General features: G+C 43.4%; 5 protein-coding genes across 8 annotated transcripts; 3 read left to right on the top strand and 2 right to left on the bottom strand.

Annotated features, from left to right (window-relative positions):
* The first annotated feature begins 205 nt into the window (after positions 1 to 205).
* Taf1 (TATA-box binding protein associated factor 1) lies at positions 206 to 11385 on the top strand. 4 transcript variants are annotated; one of them, XM_064700460.1, is made up of 15 exons: positions 206 to 571; positions 632 to 966; positions 1023 to 1169; positions 1671 to 2538; positions 2606 to 2989; positions 3056 to 3773; positions 3835 to 4107; positions 4170 to 4388; positions 4447 to 6316; positions 7130 to 7272; positions 7338 to 7668; positions 9189 to 9287; positions 10175 to 10363; positions 10564 to 10653; positions 10801 to 11385. In XM_064700460.1, the coding sequence occupies exons 1-15, from the start codon at positions 381 to 383 to the stop codon at positions 11346 to 11348; spliced, it is 6405 nt and encodes a 2134-aa protein (XP_064556530.1). In that variant the 5' UTR covers positions 206 to 380; the 3' UTR covers positions 11349 to 11385. The 4 variants fall into 4 exon arrangements, with proteins under 4 accessions (XP_064556530.1, XP_064556532.1, XP_064556531.1 ...); XM_064700462.1 differs by lacking the exon at positions 9189 to 9287 and having other exon boundaries at positions 207 to 571; XM_064700461.1 differs by lacking the exon at positions 10564 to 10653 and having other exon boundaries at positions 207 to 571.
* Positions 11386 to 12044: 659 nt separating this feature from the next.
* On the top strand, positions 12045 to 12824 carry LOC135441017 (density-regulated protein homolog). The gene has a single exon (XM_064700450.1). The coding sequence runs from the start codon at positions 12123 to 12125 to the stop codon at positions 12711 to 12713; it is 591 nt and encodes a 196-aa protein (XP_064556520.1). The 5' UTR covers positions 12045 to 12122; the 3' UTR covers positions 12714 to 12824.
* Positions 12734 to 13632, bottom strand: LOC135441022 (probable peptidyl-tRNA hydrolase 2). The gene is made up of 2 exons (XM_064700455.1): positions 13380 to 13632; positions 12734 to 13317 (listed from the first exon to the last, which is right to left on the bottom strand). The coding sequence occupies exons 1-2, from the start codon at positions 13551 to 13553 to the stop codon at positions 12946 to 12948; spliced, it is 546 nt and encodes a 181-aa protein (XP_064556525.1). The 5' UTR covers positions 13554 to 13632; the 3' UTR covers positions 12734 to 12945.
* A 342-nt stretch (positions 13633 to 13974) lies between these two features.
* On the top strand, positions 13975 to 15045 carry twr (signal peptidase complex catalytic subunit SEC11 homolog C twr). Its single transcript, XM_064700453.1, has 4 exons — positions 13975 to 14117; positions 14177 to 14436; positions 14501 to 14678; positions 14745 to 15045. The coding sequence occupies exons 1-4, from the start codon at positions 14049 to 14051 to the stop codon at positions 14793 to 14795; spliced, it is 558 nt and encodes a 185-aa protein (XP_064556523.1). The 5' UTR covers positions 13975 to 14048; the 3' UTR covers positions 14796 to 15045.
* agt (O-6-alkylguanine-DNA alkyltransferase) lies at positions 14990 to 15788 on the bottom strand. The gene has a single exon (XM_064700451.1). The coding sequence runs from the start codon at positions 15622 to 15624 to the stop codon at positions 15055 to 15057; it is 570 nt and encodes a 189-aa protein (XP_064556521.1). The 5' UTR covers positions 15625 to 15788; the 3' UTR covers positions 14990 to 15054.
* Positions 15789 to 16075: the final 287 nt, after the last annotated feature.

Genomic DNA, 16075 nt, shown 5'->3' with positions numbered 1-16075 from the left:
TTAAACTCAAACTTGTATCACCTGTTGTGTATGATCGATGAATATAACAGTGTGGATGTGGATTTCTGTACCAATTTAGGTCACATGGGTTCGAGTCTTAAATAATGCATGTAGTCATTTCTGCTATTAACAGTTTGACCGCGGCTATCGACAATTTATCGGTAATCGACTCAGAAATGGAGTATTTTCACATATGTTAAATACTGCCACATTGCATTAAAGAGCACAAATTTTCTTACCAAAAAATAAAAAGCAAAATAAAAGTGAAGGTGCAATTGATATTAATGATTGCATCGCCCACGTACATATAAAGTATGTGGAATGTGTTAGCCAAGCAATTCGAAATATACAGTAGAAGCTAAGCACAACACATAAGAAGTATGGACACCGCATCGGACAACGACAGCGATGAGGGCTCCATTGGCGGCAACGCTGCAAATGATATGGGCATTGATCTGACCGGTATATTGTTTGGTAATATTGACTCGGAGGGCAAGCTAGTGGACGATGATGATGACAGGGGACATGTATTCGATGCTGAGTTGCGTGAAAATCTAAGCTCTTTGTCAAAGTAAGATTTCTCTATGTAAACCCATATACTACGACTGTACATGTGTGCTGAAAATTTTAGATTGGGACTCAATTCACTTTTGAACGAGGTTATTGATCAGCATGGTGGCGCCAATTCGGATGAGGACCCTGAGGAGAAGCCTGTGCCAGAGTCCGCTGACGGACTGAGCGCTTTTGATGCCCTGAAGGCTGGTCTCAACAGCGAGACAAACGAGGATGGCCTAATCAAGGCCCAGGATGATGCCATTGATTATTCGGATATAAACGAACTATCCGAGGATTGCCCACGCACGCCGTCGCCCCCGTCACAGCCATCAGATGAAGCGGCAACCCCTGCCTCCACGTATGACGATCTGGAAGATGCCATACCAGCTACCAAGGTGGAGGCAAAGTCCAGTAAGTGCCCAGAAGCATGATCAAAGATTCAGTTTAGTAGTTGTAATCGCTTACAGACAAAGATGATAAGGAGCTAATGCCGCCGCCGAGTGCGCCTATGCGCAGTGCCAGTGCACCGTCCTCGGGCAACGAGGAGTCACCCACTAAACCAGGCTCTGCTGATGGATCTAGCTCCACCGACGAGAAGTCTAGTGAGGCCAAAGGTAATACCAGCTTTGCCCAGGCAATATATTTTTAAGAAAATCAAAAGTCAGTTCATAAGTAATTATTAATGATTCGTGTAGAGCTTTGATCGGATGAAAAACAAAATGAATCGTTTTCCGTAGATTATTTGATCTTTGTGGGTGGTGAAACACATATTTATTCATTTTTTGTGTATAAAGCTTTGGAAATAAGTTTGAAGCCCATCGGATGAAAATTTATCTTTCACCCGCATTTTCCATTCATGGGGGTGGATGTTCCGAAAAGTGTGAAACACGTCTCCAATGAATTTTCACGAAGATCTATAATATGAGTTTGAAGTCAATCGAATGAAGACCAATGAAGTGTCAAGCAACTAATTTTCCACAGTTACGGGAGAAATTTCCCTAAGCAAACAAATTTCTGTCCACAATCAGTCATGTATATATAGTAGATATAGTAGATATAGTATAATTAACATATAATCGCATGTAATTAAATGTAAAATATTTAATTCTGAATAGCCGAGGCAGATCGCCGTCTGGACACTCCGTTAGCGGACATATTGCCATCCAAATACCAAAATGTCGACGTCTGCGAGCTGTTTCCCGACTTCCGGCCACAGAAGGTGCTACGCTTTTCACGCCTATTCGGGCCGGGCAAGCCGACCAGCTTGCCTCAGATCTGGCGACATGTGCGAAAGCGTCGCCGCAAGCGCAATCAATCGCGCGATCAAAAGACAACCAATACAGGCGGCTCGGACTCGCCCAGCGATACGGAGGAGCCACGCAGACGCGGTTTTGGCATACACTTTGGACCAGAGCCATCGCCGGCACAGTGCATGTCCGATGATGAGGACAAGTTGCTCAGCGATCTGAACAGCGTGGATGTGCGTCAAGAGGGGCCGGACAATGGCGAGAACAGCGATCAGAAGCCCAAGGTGGCTGACTGGCGCTATGGACCCGCACAGATCTGGTACGATATGCTGGAGGTGCCTGACTCGGGTGAGGGCTTCAACTACGGCTTCAAGACCAAGCAGGATAAGACATCTTCGGCGCTGTCCAAGCTCAACAGCGATCGCTCAGCAGCCAGTGCGGCTACCGATGTCGCCCAGGATCAAAGCATTGCAGATGATGCCTTTCTCATGGTCTCCCAATTGCACTGGGAGGACGATGTCGTCTGGGATGGCAACGATATTAAGGCCAAGGTGCTGCAGAAACTTAACTCAAAGACCAATGCCGCTGGCTGGCTTCCCTCGAGCGGCTCCCGCACAGCAGGCGCCTTCAGTCAGCCGGGCAAGTCTGCTCTGCCAGTGGGCAACAGCGGCAGCAACAGTGGCGGCAACAGCGGCAAACAGAACTCTGGTGGATCAACTAAAAAAGCGCTTCAGAGGTGGGTTGCACTTGTGCATTTTGTAATTGGTTGCAATTGGTTGATCGTTTATATTTTCTATTCACAGTGCTGCGCAGAACAAACAGGTGGAGGCTCAAGACGACACCTGGTACAGTCTGTTTCCCGTGGAGAATGAGGAGCTCATCTACCACAAGTGGGAGGATGAGGTGATTTGGGATGCCCAGCAGATGAACAAGGTCCCCAAGCCCAAAGTGTTGACTCTGGATCCCAATGATGAGAACATTATACTTGGCATTCCCGATGATATTGATCCGTCCAAGATAAACAAGAACACTGGACCACCGCCCAAGATTAAGATACCGCATCCGCACGTCAAGAAATCAAAGATTTTGCTTGGCAAGGCGGGCGTCATCAATGTGCTTGCCGAGGACACGCCCCCACCCCCGCCAAAGAGCCCAGATCGCGATCCCTTCAACATATCCAATGATTCGTAAGGAACAGCCAGTTAATAGTGTCCGTGTGCACTGTTTATCATATTATCAATTGTTCTTTGCAGTTACTACACACCCAAAACTGAGCCCACACTTCGCCTTAAAGTGGGCGGTGGGAATCTCATACAGCACTCGACGCCAGTTGTGGAGCTGCGCGCTCCATTTGTGCCCACGCACATGGGTCCGATGAAGCTGCGCGCCTTCCATCGTCCGCCGCTTAAGAAATTCTCGCACGGACCCCTCGCACAGATCATGCCGCATCCGGTCTATCCGCTGCTCAAGCACATTGTTAAGAAGGCCAAACAACGCGAGGTAGAACGCATTGCTTCTGGTGGCGGCGACGTCTTCTTCATGCGCAATCCCGAAGATCTGAGCGGCAAGGATGGTGATATTGTACTGGCCGAGTTTTGCGAGGAGCATCCGCCGCTTATGAATCAAGTGGGCATGTGCTCCAAAATCAAAAACTACTACAAGCGCAAGGCCGAAAAGGATAGTGGTCCGCAGGATTACGTTTATGGTGAAGTGGCCTTTGCCCATACCAGTCCATTTTTGGGCATACTCCATCCGGGTCAGTGCATCCAAGCACTCGAGAATAATATGTACCGCGCGCCCATCTATCCGCACAAAATGTCGCCCACTGATTTCTTGATTATACGCACGCGCAATAGCTATTGGATTCGTGTTGTGAATGCCGTCTTTACTGTTGGTCAGGAGTGTCCACTGTACGAGGTGCCGGGACCCAACTCGAAGCGTGCCAACAATTTTACGCGAGACTTCTTGCAGGTTTGCTAGAGCAAGGATTAAAGATTTGTTAAAATTCTATTTAATTAATGTAACCTCCCAGGTATTTATCTATCGCCTGTTCTGGAAGAGTCGCGACAATCCGCGTCGCATACGCATGGATGATGTGAAGCGCGCCTTTCCGGCTCACTCGGAGAGCAGCATACGCAAGCGGCTGAAGCAATGTGCAGATTTCAAGCGCACGGGCATGGACTCCAATTGGTGGGTCATCAAACCAGAGTTTCGACTGCCCTCTGAGGAGGAAATTCGAGCCATGGTGTCGCCGGAGCAGTGCTGTGCCTACTTTAGCATGATTGCGGCCGAGCAGCGCCTGAAGGTGAGCTGGGTCCACTGACGTTTCATTGAGTTTTAATGGAATATCTTATAACTATGTCACAGGATGCGGGCTATGGTGAGAAATCGCTGTTTGCGCCGCAGGAGGATGATGACGAGGAGGCGCAGCTGCTCGATGATGAGGTCAAGGTGGCGCCTTGGAATACTACACGCGCCTATATACAGGCCATGCGCGGCAAGTGCCTGCTGCAGCTAAGCGGACCAGCGGATCCCACTGGATGCGGCGAAGGCTTCTCTTATGTGCGAGTGCCCAACAAGCCCACGGTATGAAATTGGTATTATATGCAATTGAAGGCTTTTATATATGGCTATATTCCAACAGCAAACAAAAGAGGAGCAGGAATCGCAGCCGAAGCGTTCGGTGACCGGCACCGATGCCGATTTGCGTCGCCTGCCGCTGCAGCGGGCCAAGGAGCTGCTGCGAAAGTTCAAAGTGCCCGAGGAAGAGATCAAAAAGCTTACTCGCTGGGAGGTCATCGATGTGGTGCGCACCTTATCCACCGAGAAGGCCAAGGCCGGCGAGGAGGGAATGGATAAATTTTCGCGTGGCAACCGCTTCTCTATAGCCGAGCATCAGGAGCGCTACAAGGAGGAGTGTCAGCGCATCTTTGATCTACAGAATCGTGTGCTCGCCAGCTCTGAGGTTCTGTCCACCGATGAGGACGAGTCTTCGGCCTCCGAGGAGTCTGACCTGGAGGAGCTGGGAAAGAATCTCGAGAATATGTTGGCCAATAAGAAGACATCCACACAGCTGTCTTTGGAACGTGAGGAGCAGGAGCGTCAGGAATTGCTGCGCCAGCTGGAAGAAGAACAGGGAGATAGTGGCAGCAAGGCGGCCAAGTCCAAAGATGATGCCTCACAACAGCCAATGGCCAACAATAACCAGGGCCGAATACTACGTATAACGCGCACCTTCAAGGGCAACGACGGCAAGGAGTACACGCGAGTGGAGACGGTGCGTCGCCAGGCGGTGATCGATGCGTATATAAAGATACGCACTACTAAAGATGAGCAGTTCATCAAACAGTTTGCCACACTGGATGAGCAGCAAAAGGAGGAGATGAAGCGAGAGAAGCGGCGCATACAGGAGCAATTGCGTCGCATCAAGCGCAACCAGGAGCGCGAGCGTCTAGCGCAGCTGGCTCAGAATCAGAAGCTACAGCCAGGCGGCATGCCCACTTCACTGGGCGATCCCAAGAGCTCGGGCGGGCATGCGCATAAGGAGCGTGATAATAGCCACAAGGAGGTCAGTCCGTCGCGCAAGAAGTTCAAGCTGAAGCCGGACCTGAAGCTCAAGTGCGGCGCCTGCGGCCAGGTGGGTCACATGCGCACCAACAAGGCGTGTCCGCTGTACACGGGCATGCAGAGCAGTCTGTCGCAGTCGAATCCCTCGTTGGCCGATGATATGGACGAGCACAGCGAGAAGGAAATGAATATGGATGACGATGATCTGGTCAATGTCGATGGCACCAAGGTTACACTAAGCAGCAAGGTGCTCAAACGTCACAGCCAAGTCCAGGACGATTTCAAGCGCCGTGGCGGCCTCACGCTCAAGGTGCCCAGGGATGCCATGGGCAAGAAGAAGCGTCGCATGGCCAACGATGTGCACTGCGACTATTTGCAGCGTCACAACAAAACTGCCAATCGCCGGCGCACCGATCCAGTTGTGGTGCTCTCCTCCATATTGGAGCATATACTGAACGAGCTGCGCTCCATGCCAGATGTTTCGCCGTTTCTATTTCCAGTTAATGCTAAACGCGTGCCAGATTATTATCGTGTGGTTACCAAGCCCATGGATCTGCAGACAATGCGCGAGTATATTCGCCAGCGTCGCTACACTAGCCGCGAGGTGTTCCTCGAGGATCTAAAGCAAATCGTGGACAACTCGCTGATATACAATGGCTCCCAGAGCGCCTACACGGTGGCCGCTCAGCGGATGTTTAACAGCTGCTTTGAGCTGCTGTCGGAACGTGAAGACAAATTGATGCGCCTCGAGAAGGCCATCAATCCGCTGCTGGATGATGATGATCAGGTGGCACTGTCATTCATCTTTGACAAGCTGCACACGCAGGTTAAAACACAATCCGAGAGCTGGCCCTTCCACAAGCCGGTTAACAAGAAGGCAATCAAGGATTACTACACTGTTATCAAGAAGCCAATGGATTTGGAAACTATCGGCAAGAACATTGAGAGTAAGTTGTGCAAGCAGGTCCTGTATTATAGTATATTATATTATTGCAGGGGATATAAAGATGACATATGTTATATATAGGCTTTACCAGCACTAACAGACAAATTAATATAACCATTTCTGTTTGTTTGCATGCAAAATAGTCTCTTAATTTGGCAGAGGTTCTACTTATACATGACTGTTATTAATCAAATGAATGTCACAGGCTGAAGAGTACATCTCCCACCCCATAAAGTATTCTTGATCAGCATCAACAGTCGATTCGATTGAGCCATGTCTGGTTTGTCTGTCTGTTTGTCTATATGAACGCCTAGCTCTCGGTAACCATGAGAGCTGGAGACTTAAATTATGGGATGTGGGTGGAGGTATACCATTTGTAATACCAGCTCAGCGCTGGGTTAGAGCACTCTTGATTGTTTTTAATCTTGATCAAGCATGCTATTTACAGGCCTCATCATTTAAATACCTTTGGAACATTTGTTTGATATAGGATTATCATATCGAGTGGCTATCACAGAAACTATCTGTCAGAAGTGAACCTTCGGACTAGTGTACTATTCAAGCTCTCCTAAGAAGAATCATTTGAAATTTAGTTCAATTTCTTTTTGTCTTTGGCAACATTTTTATTGATTTGGCACGTGAGACAGCGATATTATCTTATCTTTCATATATCTTCCATACATCGAATATCAATTGAGTTTTGGTAGAGATCTTATGATTTTATTGCACAGGCTAAAAGACTGTTTTCTGGCTGTCAAATCATTAGCACTCCATATTATTCCGAGCCCAATTAGTAAATTAATGTATTTTGCAGATCACACTTATCACAGTCGCGCCGATTATCTGGCCGATATAGAGCTCATTGCTACCAACTGCGAGCAGTACAATGGCAGCGAGGCGCAGTACACCAAGTTTGCCAAGAAGATGGTTGAGTATGCCCACTCACAGCTGGAGGAGGTAAGTACTTTGACAACTCAAACAAAGGATTTGCTATTCAACTATTTAAACACACTCTCATTAAGTTTGCCGAGCACTGCGCTCAGCTGGAGGAGAACATCATGAAGACACAGGAGCGGGCCAGGGCAAATGCGCCTGAATTTGAAGAGGCCTGGGGCAATGATGATTACGATTTGAGTCGCAGTCGCGCCAGCTCGCCCGGCGATGACTACATTGACGTGGAGGGCCACGGCGGACTGGGTCTGATTACACCCAATTCGATACATCGCAGCATGGGCGCGGACAACAATCTGTCCCATGGAACGACGCCAATGCGTAGGCCAACGATGCCAGCAGGTAGCGAGGTGAAACGCGGTCGTGGTCGTCCGCGCAAGCAACGCGATCCCGTGGAAGAGGGTATGTCCAGCGAATGCTTTGTGCTATATCATAATAAACTAATACGATATCATATTGAACTAATACGATCAAAAGGCCTACTCAGGAATTGGTCTTGCATTGTACACATGCATCAATTCATATATACATACATACACACGTACATACTCCTTGGTCTTGTTTACTTTTGGTAATGCTTATGCTTCTTCTATATGCTCCTTGCATCATATATACGTACATACATATATATATATATATATATATATGTATGTGCTTATACATACACATGATCCTCCGGTTATGGTCTACAGCGTTTGTTCAAATTAAAAACTTTTACTAATCCAAAAATACAAAGCAACAGACAACTATTAAAATTATATCTGTTTAATTAGTATCTAGTTATTTAGTTTACAAAAAAATACAAAACAGAGACTATAAAAAGTAAAAATATCTTAAATGCTTTTGTTTCACATGTTACAATACAATCTAGACATTTTAGTTGTTCATTGTTCATATACAATATGTTATATATATATAGTTAATGTTCGTGCTGTTATATATGTAGTAATACTATATATATATAAATATATTAGTCCCATACACATGAAAAACCATATTCCTGTAGATGGATAGTAGTAAAGAAAATTAGTTCGAGCTCACTCCAAAATCGACTGTTTAAATTGTGTGCGAGCTACTGGTTTTTTTGTATAATTTCGAATTGGCAAAAAAATAAATTGTGGCGCCTTGGCTACGACGATTGCATTGCCGGGTAGCTCGAACATGTTGCTACTCAAGCTGGTCGAACTTCGTTTGAATGAATATATTTGACTCTAGTAGTCGCCGATTCGGACATGTTGCTTACTCGATCTTATCAAACAGTGTTTGAATGAGTATCTTTGGCTTTGGTGACTCGTTTATTCGAACACGTTGCTTACTCGAGTTGATCGAGCCTCGTTTGAATGAGTATCTTTGGCTTTGGTGACTCGTTTATTCGAACACTTATTTTTGAACCGCCGCTGGGCTCTAGATTTATTGCCTAGAATTCTCAGCCAAATACAGCCATTCACGTCTTTAGATTAGGATTTATAGTTAATTTTTGTTAGATGCTGGTATTCAGTTTACTTTTAGATTCAATTGCATATAAGCTTATACAAGTTGTTGGATAAAGGCGTACATAAATTCACTCATCAATGTCAGCTCCCCCGAACCCATATTTTCTTGTGTGCAGCGATATAATAGCAATATTTTAGGTAAAATACACGTCCTTCACTCGACTGTAACCCGTTAAAGAGAAAACCAGAAACTGCAAATTGCTTTAAATCAATGTATATGTGCTCGCTGTTTAACGATAATGCAATTACTTGCTCGTGATTATTTGATTGTCAACATTTTTGTTTGTTCAATTCAAAGCAACAAAAGCTAAATACAAGAAATTCTATTTTCATAACTGCAAGCAGATTTAAATGTTTTCTAATTACTCGTTTATACCCTATACAAATACAAAACTTGCAAAACGCAAATGCAAAACTTTTATTTTCTAGTCAAAAACCCAAATATGGTTAAACGTGGTCGGGGCCGTCCCCGAAAGGACAGCCTTGGCTCTAATATGAGTCAGACGCAAGCTTACTTTCTGGACGAAGGTAAGACTTATACGGAGTTTAAGAAACTAAGCGGACCACAGCTAAAAACCGCGCGCACACACACAAATACACACGCACAATCACATACACACACACACACACACACACATACGCACACACAATCGTTTTATGATTATTATTAACTTAAAACATGTTTTTTTCAACAACTTTTTACACACATTCAAAGCATTCACACGTATCCTACTAAAGCTTTCATACTAAATTTTGCATTGGTTTGGATTTGGCTTATTCAATAATTATTTAAAGAAATATAATAAATTTATCAAATTTGAATTTACATAATAAGGTTTTTAGAATTCTTACAAATTATTATCAAATATTTATGAGTTTTAATTTTGAATTTTTTTTTTAGTTTTTGTATTTGATTTAATTTTTGCCTTGCAGCACACTTTTTTTTATTAACAATTCTTAAATTAAATATTTTTTGAGGTATTTACACATCTGTAGAGCTTGTCGTAAAATTTTGATTATTTTCTTTTGAAAAATTAATTTTTATTAGTCATGCTTCTCTAGATTGATTCGATATCTAAATTTGATCAATTTGTAAAAGTAAATGATTTATTTATTGAAAAATCAGCATTAATAATTCCCCAAAATGTTGGCAAAACTTTTCTTAGGGAATTCGGCACTCCCGAAAAACATTTTGAATTCTTATTCAATTCAATAAATTTCTTTTATTTTTACAAAACATTTTTTGTTTCAAAAAATGCATACGCTCTTAAAAATATTTAATACAATTTGATTAATTTAATTTTTAATTTAATTATTTTGCATTCAAGTTTCTTTCAGTTTTTTGGTTAAATATCATTTGAAAGCATTCCAATATTAATGCTCTTACTTCTCATTTCTCGTAACCGAAATGTTAGATTTGCAATGCTCGACAGACGATGATGAAGATGATGAGGAGGACTTTCAGGAGGTGTCCGAAGATGAGAATAATGCAGCCCACATATTGGATCAGGGCGAGCGCATGCATGCGCCCAGCGATACCATGGACTATATTGATCCCAAGAACATCAAGACAGAGGTCGACATTGAGGCACAGCAGATGGCAGGTGGGTTATTTGGGCAACGATGCTCAGGTGTGCACAGTCTTGTGTGTTGTTTTTTGCGTGTTTTTCTAATCTTTGAATATATACGATTATCTATTTGTAATGTAATTTTACGTAACTTTAAATCTTCAATCTAAATGTTTTCATCTGTGTGCTTCGATTCTGTTTCTACATTCACGTATTTACTTTTGGTTTAATAATAGAGGAGCAATGCGGCGAGGATGACAGCCAGCAAGCGGCTGAAGCTATGGTGCAGTTGAGTGGCATTGGCTACTACGCTCAACAGCAGCAAGGTTCATATTACCCACAAATTCTCTTGCCCAATTCAATGTTCTTTTTTAATATAGTCATAGTTAAAGCGCACGGCTTGATATTTCGAATAACCTTCCTGAAACCCGTCTATAACCGTAGTTAATTGTTTTTTTTTTTCGATTTTTCAGATGAATCTATGGATGTAGATCCCAACTATGATCCCTCGGACTTCCTGGCCATGCACAAGCCGCGCCAAAGCTTCGGCGAAACCTACAATGCACAGGGTGCCTTCTCCGACTTCATGTCCCAGGTTCAGGACGACAGTGGACAGTATAATCCGCCCGAGGCCAGCACCAGTGCTGCAGCCGCCAACATGTCTGCACAGGAAGAAGATATGCCCTCCACGAGTAATGACAATGGCATGGGCATCGATGAGGATCTGGATATATCGGATAGTGACGATGAGGATAATGGCGGTGTGCGCATTAAGAAAGAGGTATTCGATGATGCCGAACTGGCTGCCCAACAACATCAACAATCTTCGGAACCATCGCAAATATATCTACTGGATGCATCCAATGAGCCAGTGCAGCCTGTTGACTATCAGCCGCAGCAGTCGGACTTCCAGCCCGCTCAGGAACTCGAGCAGCTGCACGCCCAACAACCAAATATGCAACAGCAGACGGAGCAGCCGCCGTCACAAGGCGAAAATGATTACGACTGGTTGACTTTTTAGATTCAAATGGATTTAATTTTATTAACATTGACTGCAATATTGATGATTTTTTCAAACTTGATTGTCTACGACAATTGGTGTCTCTTGTCTCTTGTCTGAGCAAGGCTTAACAATTTATATTTTCAACAAACAAGATTAATTTTAGATTTACAAATGCTGTTAAACGAGTGCACCCAAAACATTTGGAATAACTGAAGTAAAAAGTGTTTAGTAAAATCATCTTTATAGATTATAATTATAATATTCAATTAAAAGTCAAATAGTTCTTTAATATTTCTATTTTTGAATGAAGATTAATTGCGAACCTCAATGTAAAGGTCATATATCTTAGAAATAATTGATTATTCTTGAATTATACATTTTACAATTCTATTTTTTGTATTTATTTAATACGAAAATAGTAATTTCCAAAACTGATTGCCTGTTTTTCTAAACCGAATAAATGTATCTTTCGGCGTTTAATTTTGTATATATAAAGCCAACTTTTGTTGAATCATGTAATGGTAATATACATATGTACATATGTATGTGGATATATGTGCATAAAGTTTTGATAATATCGATAAATGTTGTCTTTACATTCAACTGGAGTAAATCTAAAGTAATTGGATTGCTTTGCAAAATGGGTTACATAAAGTTGAAATATTTTTACAATCATACGGCGGTATTATATTTTTGCTACCAACTGGAAATTAGAGCAAAAGTTACTCAAAGCAAGTTACGTGTATAATATCAATTTCTAAAATAAAATATTCATTTTGGTTTTAAATTACAATGAATGCTTTAAAGGAGCTTGCCATGAATAAAAACAATATAGGCGAGTGCCTTGGTTTAGTGGAGGTCACATATCCCATTGCGGTCAAGTATTGTGGGCACTGTTCCATGCCCATCGAGTATTGTGAGTTTTATTCCGAGTATGACAAATGCAAGGAGTGGCTGGCAAAGAATTATCCCGAAGACTATGAGAAACTGCAGCTGAGAGAGGCCGAAGATGATGCTGCTTCTGGTGTGGATGCCGAAAAGAAGCGCCAGAAGCGCGGCGGGAAAGGAATGCTGCGCATCAAGAAGGACAACAGCGATGATGATGCACCTAAGCGCATTCGACTTTCGTGCACGATGCGTGGCAAGAACAAACGGGTAACCATTGTGGCCGGCCTGGGCGCATTCAAGATCGATTTACGAGCCGCGGCCAAGTTTTTTGGCAGTAAATTTGCCTGCGGCTCCTCGGTGACCGGCGACAATGAGATTGTCATACAAGGCGATGTGAAGGATGAATTGTTCAAGGTAATACCCGAAAAGTGGATGGAGGTGCCAAAGGAGGCAATAGAGGATTGTGGCGAGGGCAAGAAGAGTCAACAGAATTAAACGAAAAGAGAGGCTTGAGCTCAATTAAAAAAGCTTCATAAAGAATTTAATATGTAATAGCTCAGTTTACAGATAAACGCAATAAAGGTATGGATCCTAAATTAACTTGCATGTCACAGTCGTCGTTGTGGTTGCGCACACCACATACTCCTATATTGCTTTCCGAGAATTGGGGTTTCATATGTTTCTGTCTGCACTCGCAAAGGCAGCTTGCAAAGCATTGGGCATTGAATTACAAAAGCTTCAAATGGCCGGTCACCCGATCGATGTCAATTGCCGCAGCGGGACCAACGGCCAGCACAGTCTTTGAATTGGGCTCGATTTGTGTGCGTCCAGCATCGCGTATGAGGCATGTGTTGAGTTGCCTCTGCTCCGCGGCCCGCTTGATGGCCATCAGTTCGGCTTCGCTCTCGACGCGAACTGCAATCTTGGCACAACCACAGTTTTCCCAGGCACGCAGCAGGCGTGGCGTACGGGTCGTAGCCCTTTGGTATGCTCCAACGGCTCCATGGGAGCACTGGGAGGCTATCTTTCCCTTGCCCATCTTTAGGTCGTTGCGCACGACCAGTACCATTTTATAGTTGTCATTAAAGCCGCCATAAGTCTGTAAATAAAGTTCGCCTTATGTCAGAGAGCGTTAAGCGAGTTGTCTTCCCGTTCACGCACCTTGTCAGCTATTGCAGCAGCTGCGCCTCCCTCCTGCGTCTCTGTTGATGGAGTGTCGTCAATTTTTGCGCACGCTTCCCCACGTTTTAGGGCATATTTGTAACCGACGAAAAATGATATCATCACAGCCAAGCCATTTATAATTTGTGTAGTGTCTAACAGTTTATCACCCATTCTAGATTTTATTTTCTTATGTTCTACTTTGTATAATATGTGAACAACGCTTGCACACCGGCACCGATATATATATATATATATATATATTTCAAAATATCGTGAAATAAATCGAAGTTTTACAAGCTGGTATGCTTAACATGATTCTGTAATGCCTGTGTTACCGCTACCCGCTGTTTAGTAATCGAATCGATAGCAATAAAAAACCTATCGAACAGAAAGTCTGGTAACTAACATGAAACTCCCTTAGTATTTACATGCGTTTCTAGTATTTATTGCTTGCAGTTTTAGGATTTCAGTACTTATTCGATTTAGTTACACTGCTATCCCTACTGACGTGTCGGACCAACGCTTCGTCTGTCCGGCGCTATACAGCCTGTCATATTTTTGTCTTCGTGGAACTAGGCCTCAAATTGTATTTTTGCAATTTTGCATAAGCTTCCATCTAGCTTTACAAATTGTTCTTAAAAACGGAGCAATTACACAATCGCAACCATGGGCTTAGCTAGCATGTTGCAAGTAGATGAAATGCTGGGCGATTTTAATAGAATGAATAAACGCCAGGTAAGTACCGTAGACGCCGCCTGTTAGTAAAATACTAAAAAAAAATGAACCATTTTTAGTCGCTCTATCAAGTGCTTAGCTTTGCTATGATAGTCTCCTCGGCGCTAATGATATGGAAAGGCCTTATGGTAGTCACCGGCAGCGAATCACCAATTGTGGTCGTGCTGAGCGGCAGTATGGAGCCGGCATTTCATCGGGGTGATCTGCTGTTCCTCACCAACTACAAGGAGGAGCCAGTCCGCGTGGGCGAGATTGTGGTGTTCAAAGTAGAGGGACGAGACATACCCATTGTGCATCGTGTGATTAAAGTGCACGAAAAGTGCGTCCAATTATTGTGCTTGAGTGTGTGTGCAAAGTTATTCATTGAAAATTGTATCAAACAGGGAAGACGGCACTGTCAAGTTCCTGACCAAGGGCGACAACAACAATGTGGATGATCGAGGACTATATGCGCCAGGCCAGCTATGGCTATCCAAAAAGGATATTGTGGGGCGTGCAAGGGGGTTCTTGCCCTATGTGGGCATCATCACAATTTTCATGAACGAATATCCGAAAGTTAAGGTGAGTTCAAAATCGATTTCCCCGCGCTTTGAGCTATCAAATAATTGTGTATCTTTCATTTCACAGTGGGCTATACTCTCGATTCTAGCAATATTTGTTCTGCTGCATCGAGAATAGAAGCCGTTTATATTTGTAGTTACAATTTAAGTAGGATCTGCGCGCATAGTGATGCCAGGGATGTTGCACAATCTCGAGCCTTTTTGCATTTCAGTTTGATCTATCCAAAATGATATGCATTTGTACTTTGTTTTTTATAAGACACCCCCACACAGAAGAACAACACATTAGGTTCAAATTAAAGAGTCCAGAGCTGAATTTCAATAAACGATTTTTTAAATACTTATGTATCCAAATGAATAACCGATAACCGATCGATTTATGGTGTATTTGCTTCATGTTCCAATAAGACACTTTTCAGATCTGCGCCCCATCCATATTTTACCGCGCCGCTTTTGGAGACAATCCGATGGCAGGGTATTAAAATCGATATCTCGTTCTTTGCCACAGCACTGGCCACGGCCCGCACAGCCTTGGGACGGCCCGCTAGCACGGCAAGCTCTGTGTAAGTGCATGTGCTGCCGGCTTTCATCTTGACCAATTCACCCCACACAGCCAACTGTAGATCTGTGCCCAGAACTGCTACATCGATGACAGCAGTGTTTACGTTTTCGTTAAACAGCCCTTTACTGCGCTTTTGTATGGCCACTTCATCCGGAACAAGCTCCACCTTGGGCCAACGTCGGCGCACTTCCTCCAGGCTCTTGCTATCGTCCTTCTGCACGAAATACAAAAGGCAAATTGCGTCGTAGGTTTTGCCGGCCTTTTCAATTGGTGTCAGACCTAGCAATATCCTTCCAAATTTGGTGCCCATAAAGCCATACTTAATATTTACAGGAACTTTTTGTAATGGCGTCAAGGAGACCCGTAGACTCTCCGATATCCACATTTCGAATTATGATATTTAAAACTTGTTTATTCGCAATACAGTGTTACCGCAGTTTGGTACTGCAAAAATGCCAGCTTACGTATTAAATATATGCCAATATTACTTTGCAAAAATTGTTTATGCTAACAATTTTCAAATTTAATTTATCTGTTTACTATTGAGAGGCTTACATTGATTAGGCAGAAGTAATTTTGCTTTGTTATTCTGCTTTACTGGATTTTTTCATTTAAATCAAATTGTTGCTGCCCTGGTGAATAGACTATGTGGAAGAATCGATATATCGATATATCTCACATTGTTTTAACTCGATAGTATGCCGCTCGTTTATTTAAATAATCAACATCTATAGTGGGAGGGAACCAGACTTTATATATAAATTAAGAGAACAAAAAAGGTACACAGCAGGTTAGAGTAACACCAGGGGAACAAATATGAATAAAATGAAAAAAAG

The sequence above is a fragment of the Drosophila montana genome, unplaced genomic scaffold (genome assembly GCF_035044405.1).
Source record: "Drosophila montana isolate Dmon_TW-CO22-7 unplaced genomic scaffold, ASM3504440v1 contig_1761_1, whole genome shotgun sequence".
NCBI lineage: Eukaryota > Metazoa > Arthropoda > Insecta > Diptera > Drosophilidae > Drosophila > Drosophila montana.
The sequence above is the reverse complement of the archived record's forward strand: the minus strand, read 5'-3'. Positions and strand labels throughout refer to the sequence as shown.